The sequence below is a fragment of the Gymnodraco acuticeps genome, unplaced genomic scaffold (assembly GCF_902827175.1).
Source record: "Gymnodraco acuticeps unplaced genomic scaffold, fGymAcu1.1, whole genome shotgun sequence".
NCBI classification, from domain to species: Eukaryota; Metazoa; Chordata; class Actinopteri; order Perciformes; family Bathydraconidae; genus Gymnodraco; species Gymnodraco acuticeps.
This window is the reverse complement of record NW_022991187.1, coordinates 1,526,286-1,533,878: the sequence shown is the minus strand read 5'-3', so window position 1 is coordinate 1,533,878 and position 7,593 is coordinate 1,526,286. Positions and strand designations below refer to the sequence as shown.

General features: G+C 39.5%; 1 protein-coding gene across 1 annotated transcript; it reads right to left on the bottom strand.

Moving 5' to 3' along the window:
• Nucleotides 1-361: 361 nt before the first annotated feature.
• polr3d (polymerase (RNA) III (DNA directed) polypeptide D) lies at nt 362-5,105 on the bottom strand. The gene is made up of 9 exons (XM_034238372.1): nt 4,967-5,105; nt 3,397-3,567; nt 3,259-3,302; nt 2,449-2,603; nt 2,212-2,336; nt 1,963-2,125; nt 1,586-1,833; nt 1,350-1,502; nt 362-809 (listed from the first exon to the last, which is right to left on the bottom strand). Exons 2-9 carry the CDS (start codon nt 3,559-3,561, stop codon nt 693-695), a joined length of 1,170 nt encoding a protein of 389 aa, XP_034094263.1. The 5' UTR covers nt 3,562-3,567; nt 4,967-5,105; the 3' UTR covers nt 362-692.
• Between the last annotated feature and the right edge of the window lie 2,488 nt (nt 5,106-7,593).

The following is a 7,593-nucleotide window of genomic DNA, read 5'->3' as shown; positions in this document are numbered from 1 at the left end:
TGGTAGCCATAGGTTTAAACAGCATCTTTCAACAGATGCATTTAAATGAAAACAAATAAGTTGAAAACACAGCTAACATTGTTAAAAGCTTTTGTGCAATGGATTATTTATTTCTGCTATTTTCAGTTTACAAATAAACAAAACCCTGAAAACTTGACTTGTAAAAAGACGTGCAAGACTGCTTTTTATATACACCTATATTAATAGTCCTTAATATTCTTTATCTGTATTTGTTCAATTTAGTTTTTCTTGTTCTCGGCAGTTGTCTATTTCTCCATCTCAAACCTAAGTAATTAAACCAAAAATACATCTGCGAAAGAGGAAAACGTGGGTGAATTTAAAGCAATTTCACACAAACATACTGGATTAACAAATACTTTTTTTTATTCACACATTTACATCCATGTACAGTCTTCTCAAGTATTCTCAGATATAAAGAAATGAAAACAGTGCTGACATTTGGCAGACCATTAAACCTTTGACCTTGCATTTATACGCCTTTTCCACAAAAACTTCATACGTTTCATATATATAGTGTATTTCAATATTATGTTAGCCAGTCTGAAAACACAGAAGCGCAATAAATGACCACACTGCTTGTATTTGATGTCAGTTTGCAAAGGATCAAACGTGAACGTCTTGTCAACATCACAACCCACCACGAGTGCATCCAGAGGGCTCAGTGACGTGCATCAAGCACGGCTCTCCAGCAGAGACTCAAAGTCTGGGGAACAAACCATTTTGTGTTTGACATTCCCTAATATAGTCAGGTCACCCGTTCTTCCCTCTGAGCGAATAGAGACCAGCTCCTGAGGGGAAAAAAGAAGAGAAAGGAATGTCAGAATAAACATTTACCCTATGAGAAAATAATAACAGTGGTGTGTAAAGACACTGGAATACAAACAGAGCTGTGCTTTATAAATAACAGATTCAGTATGAAAACAAACAGAAAGAGACACCAATACCGGTGGTGGACAGTAAGTTTACTCAAGCACTCTACTTAAATATTTCCATTTCTTGCTACTTTATAGAATATATAAATAATATTGTACATTTTACTCCACCTGACAGTTTGAGATGCTCAACAGATTCAGATTAATAGTAGAAAATATAACAAATCATTTAGCATGTATATTTGTTGATTACAATGAAAGTTTATTGAACCCCAACATCCCCAGTATTTATAGTAAATAAAAAAGTAGCTATTGCAGTTGGGAAATATTTTTTCCAGGCGCAACATTAAACATAATAATGCATGGGCCGTTGTGCGGGAAGTGATGTTGCTTTTTGTACTATCAATGCGTTTTTTGAATTGTATTTATGTAACATTTTGAATACTAATATCATACCTGAAGGAAAGAGCAGGATGTTCCTAGCGACACATCCAGAGTCACATGTCCCAGAATGAGCTGGACCCGGCCGGACTTCCTCACCAGCATCTTTCCCACGAGACCCTCCCGCAGGTCTTTCAGATTACAGTTGTTTTCTTCAGCTTCCTCCTCCTGTTCAACATAAAGAAATATCATCTGAACACATGTTCTCCACACCATCATGTATTCAACACGTAGACGACAACTATATGTACCTGAGACTCTGTTTTCAGAAGCACAGACTGCCCGTCCTCCGACTGCACCTCAGTTTTCACCGGTCTGTGCTCCAAGGTCGGCGGCTGGCCGGGCAGCGTGTCGGGCATCTGCATGAAGAACAGCTCCTCTCCTTTTCCCAAACTCCATTTATGAAGCAGGTCGGGAAGAAACTCCGGCTCAGGGAGAGGAGGGGGCCTGAACATTGATTCTGATTTCTTTATTTCGGTTTCCGCCGGCTCCTGTTTCACTGAAGAGGAGATAAAGCGTCATTTGAGAGAGCAGCTATGTGGACAACAAGCTTGTTTTGTATTTCCTGCTTTCACAAACCATGGAAACTGTGGCGTAGATACAATAATTTTGAGGTGTATCGTGTTACCTTCAACTGCATGTTCCATGGGTTCATCATCATCATCCTCCTCCTTCTCAATTTTAACGGGAGATTTAGTAAATTCCTCCGTGAATCCCCATCCAGAAACAGCGAGGGGAAGCTGGACAGGGCAGCTCCTCTGCTCACTCCTCAGGAAGGGGTCGTCTATAAACTGAAAAATGCATTCGAAAAGGAAAAATTGAAGTAAAATATTAAATAAAAGCTACTTAATAAAGATTAGGACAACCAAGGACTTACTGTATCTCTCTCCAACTTGGCCAGAATTTCTTTGGTCTCTTCCTCCGTCTCTCTCTTCTCTTTTTTAATATTGATGATGGGTGAAGGTCCAACGGTGGGAGCCTCTCTCTCATTTTCATAGCCACCTGTGTGTGAGATACAGGAAAGCCAGACATCATAAACATGGGTTTTAAAGACTATGTACATTGGTAAAGGAAAAGTAGTACAGAGTGAGGGGCAGTGCAGCTGAGCTCCTACTTTTCTTTCTCATCATCATCTCTGCAGGCCCCTGCTCAAAGATCGAGTGGGACTGGATGACTTCTGGGCGACCTCGGCCCCTGCCTCTGTCTCTCGGACCCCGACCGCGACCCGCATCCTTCCTGTCTCTCCCCCGCCCGCCTTCATCTTTTGTTCTGTCAAAAACACAACATAACAGTAATTGGCAAACCTTCAAACAGACGGCTGAATCCATATACTTTTTTTTGTTTTGTTTAAAGGTCCCCTATTATACTGTCTTTCATCAATATATTATAGCTCTCAGATATATACAAACAGGTCTCTGAAGTGTTTGGCTCCAAACACCAAACAGATCATTGCAGCATTACCCATAATCCCCTCTGTTTCAGCCCTGTTTCAAAAGTGCTGATTCTCTGTCTGTTACTTTAGATGAAAATGAGGAGCCCCTCCCCACGCCCCTCTGAGAGAGATTTGGTTACAAAGAACACAATGGTGCTCTAGGAAGAGATTCAGGTGATAAGGGGGGGGGGTTACCTTCGTTGGTGATTGGCTAATGGTCATACAAGCCAACAAATCGTTATGACATCATCAAGTGGCCAAAATCTGATCAGCTCATTTTCAGACAGGTTTTTATAGAAATGGATCAGGACAAAAAGAGAGAATATTTTTTCCTGAAACTTTCAGAATCTCTTTACACAGAGGGGACACACGTTGATGTAGAAGAGACATGGAGAAGAGGGGACACATGTTTATGTATAACATACATGAAAAAGTGGATTTTGCATAATAGGTGACCTTTAATGTATCCACTGAGGTCCGTTGAGAACTTACTCTTCTTTTGCTTTCCGGCCAATAATGTTGGGTGCAAAGGTTTTCTAAAAATGTAAAAGAAAAACGTACATCAGTATTGGAACAAGGAGCAAGAACCTGAAGGCCGAATAATCTCTAACAGTGAGGCGAGGGCATTACCTTCTTCACTCCCCCCAGGGTGAGGTCTCTGGAGCGCATTGAGGGGAGGCGGCCAGCAGAGAGGGCGGCGGGGGTGCGGCGGCCCATCAGGAGTCCCGTGGCGCTCCCTGCGGGGGTCGCTGGCACACGTTGACCACTGGGGTTACCTGAGCCTGACTCTGCCATCCTAAACTAGAGACATGTGGCATAAAGATTAACATATTTGTACAACAATGAATGTTAACTTGTGAATAGTAGAGCTGCACAATTAATCAAAATGTCATCGCAATATGGAGAAGTGCAATATTGTTAGAAAAATATCACTCGTCACCGGCTTGAGCTTCAATATCAGGATATATGTTATTATCCTTGAAAGAATGGAAGTGGTCATCACATACAGAGCATTTGGTACTACTAGTTTCCCGAAAAGTGTCCTTCACATGCTGATATACAAGAGAGGGTGTTACACAGTGACAAGATGGAGGAATACCGATTGAAAGCAGTATTCAATGTTTTGTTCAGGTTAGCTAAGACCCATGTCAGAAATGATCATGCGTGTCATGTATGAGACTGAATCATCATGTTAATCGTTTTCACATAGCTATCATGCCTCAACAGTCCTGACGCTCTTCTAGGTTCATCATACATCCTGGCATGTACACAGCTACGTAGGGCCTTTGTTATCATGTGCTACTCTGATTGGAAGAGTACATTCAGTATTTTCTCAACAAATATCAAAATTGCAGTAAGCTCAATATTTGGTCAAATTTTAAATGTATATTATGAATTCCTAGAAGTTCCCTCTTATATCACTAATCATATCACAATATCAGTCAAAATAGTCGCAATAAATCATAGTTTTCAAACGTGTGCAGCTCTAGTAGTAGAATCGTGCCCATGGGCATGATACTTAACCCCTAATTGCTCCTGTAGGCATCTTTACTGTATAGTAGTGTATTTAATTTGCTTTTGATAAAGGTGTCAGCCAAATACCATGAAGTGTAATGTAATGTTTATGAACTGGTAGAATTATACTGCAGAATAGATTGCATTGAAGTGTATAACCTAACGTGTTATGGAATTCTTTTTTATTTATTTTTGTCTTTGTTATTATTGATTTTTTTAAAGAAGAATGCCTTTAAACAGTCACTGACACACAATTAATCAAGTTAATCTTTAGAGCATAGATAAGATTGACTTAACAGTGCTATACTCAAATAACCTACATATGATGTCAAATTGATCTTTTCGGGTTCATTATTTTATCTTTTGTACAGTATTTAAATTAAGCAGTGTTTCTGAATGGGGACACCAATTATTTAAAGAAAATGGGCCACTGCTCTTTCAGCACAACAGCGCTTTGAATTTAGTGACACAAACAACTGACATACATTTTAAGTGCACAAACAATGACAGCCTTTTATTAGATCACGACTGTAGCTCGAAATATGTAATGTTATTGCGTCAACGGCAAGAAAATCAGCAACACGTGGCCAAATTAAAACACGAATACAGGCATACAGTGGATGTTAGTGCCCCTAAACGCTGTCAATAATAGCTCTGGACACACACTGCTTCTCCAGATACTTACGCTATGGTTCCTCCAATGTCCTTTTTATATGTTCAAGTCCAGACTTTAGGAGGAGAAGCAATAAGAGTTGTTTGGTGCTAGTGTTGCTACTGACAATGCATGACCGACGCACGGCGCCATGACACTTCCGCAGTGTCGTCACTGAGTGAGTGCACGTGGATCAGTCCTGCGCAGAAACACCGCAAATACGCATTACATCGGAATTAAATCGTCGTAGGGATCATTTTAAGAATGATCTTGTCTTTGGATTGACTTTATATAGCTTATACATATGTATTATGCGTTTATAGTACATCAATAATATGCACAGACAGTCATTGTAAAACGTGCAACTAATTTACTAAATCTAAAAGTGTAGGCTGTGGCACAGCTCACTATTCAAGATACTGGACAAAGGATTTTTAATGATAAATGCAAAGTTAAATACTTGATATGATTTGAACAAAAGCTAAAGGCTTGCGAGGTCAAATCAAATGCAACATAACACATTTAAAACCGTTGTTGTTTTTTAATGATAGTATATGGTACAGTTATTATCCTAAATATGCAAAAGGAGAACACAGTGCCAATGAATAATAATATACAGTAGGCTTAATAAGATCAGGGCGCTGTACAATAGCTGCCCACTGCTCCTACTACTAGGATGGGTTAATGCAGAGGCCAAATGTCACTGTGTGTGCTGTGTGCTCTGCATGTGTGACCATTAAAGAGGGTTTCGTCCCTCCGATTCTATCTATCTCTATCTCATAACATGCGGTTGCCATATTTGTGTTTAAAGAGATATATGTGATAGTCTTGCAGTTTTGCTATGAATGAGCAGAGTATTCTTTATTATTAACTGTTTTTACTTTATCTGTTTCTAAAGTCTTATTTGTGGTGATCTCCAGCACTCGAGAGTACAGCTTTGTTTTAGTAATTTTAGCAATTTACACAAATGATTAAATAACGGCTCTGTCTTTTAAAATAGCCTACTATACATGTTTTTAAAGGTTAAAAAACACCATTCAGGTTGGGATCAAATATATGTTTAAAAAGATAATTGTCTTCTACAACAACAAGCCCACATTTATGTAAAATTATTAATGTGTAACTTCCGTGAAAAATGTTATAATTGTAAATTACTTTTGTTAATGTTTACCATAGGGGCTCATCCAAGGAAAATAAATCATGTTATGTCCGTAAACATCAAGTCAGCATTATGTAACTGGTTTTATTTGTGCATAACTTGGTGCAAATATGATGCTTAATCTTCTGTAAAGTGGAAGTTGTTCTAGTATTGTGTCCCGCTGATGAACAACAATGAGAAATAAATCCTTGCTCCGGGCTGCCTCTGACTATTTTGGCACTCCTGACCAGACATCCACTCCAACCGTGCTGATAATGCATGGGCCCATTGGGGCTTTGTGTCTTTTAAGGACACAAATGTAAATGGAGCCATACTCTCTCTCCATCAGACGCACAGCGAACCCTGCCCTTGCAAACTGCCTATCCCCATGCACCTCTGGAGCTGAGAGGGTCGTTTGGACACAGGCAGACTGTCATGGCTTGACTAATGATGGTAGATTGCACTTTAATTACACTCGGAGGGTATTGCTTTTCTGCGGCTGGCTGGGACTAAATGAAGCTTTTCAATATCACACACAGCCCGTGGAATTATGGCAATACATCCTTGTCAAAACAAATATGATGTGTTTGTGAATGGACTCCACTCACCTTCAGATTATCCCTTTGCTATCTGTCTTTATTCTATCCCCATATCCATTGTTTTAACAGCAGATTATACAGTAATCTGGAAAGGGTCTAATCTCTTCTGAAATCCTAAATGAAGTTGTCCCCATGAGGTTGAATCGGTACGAAAACATCCCACTGAAAATGAAAGGAAATCTGCTTACTCTGGATTTACACAGTGGCATCCCTTGCCTCCGGATGTGATGGGGGAGACTGTGGAGTTAGTCCATATGGCATAACAGTTGGCACGCGTACATTTTTAGAGATCTTTCTGGAGCACTATGTAATTTCCTGCAGGACATCACTCAGCATAATCTCTTTCAAACACGCAATAGCCATTGGAGCGTGTAAAAAATTGGTTCATGTTTTTTTTCTGTCAAAACTGTCCCCATATCTGAGAAGTGACATTTATGCAAGTGTGAGTGTGTGTGTGTGTGTGTGTGTGTGTGTGTGTGTGTGTGTGTGTGTGTGTGTGTGTGTGTGTGTGTGTGTGTGTGTGTGTGTGTTCATGTGCATGTTTTATTCTCAATTAAAAGTGTTATTTATGTCATAAAATAGTGAAATATGTTTGTCATGATTCTGCATACGTCTTAAATTGTCCTGTTGATCCAGACCAACCAGAAACTATTTATACTGTTGTTTTTTTGTCATAAATAACAGTAAATGTATAACAAAAACGACAACAATAACACATACAAGTGAATGAGCACGATATCCTGTGAGCATGCAATATTAAAAAAAAATGTATAAGGCAAAAAAAGGGGCTCATTTATAAAACAATTTCAGCCACATGTGAACAGAACTCACTATTTGTTGTGTGTGTGTGTGTGTGTGTGTGTGTGTGTGTGTGTGTGTGTGTGTGTGTGTGTGTGTGTGTGTGTGTGTGTGTGTGTGTGTGT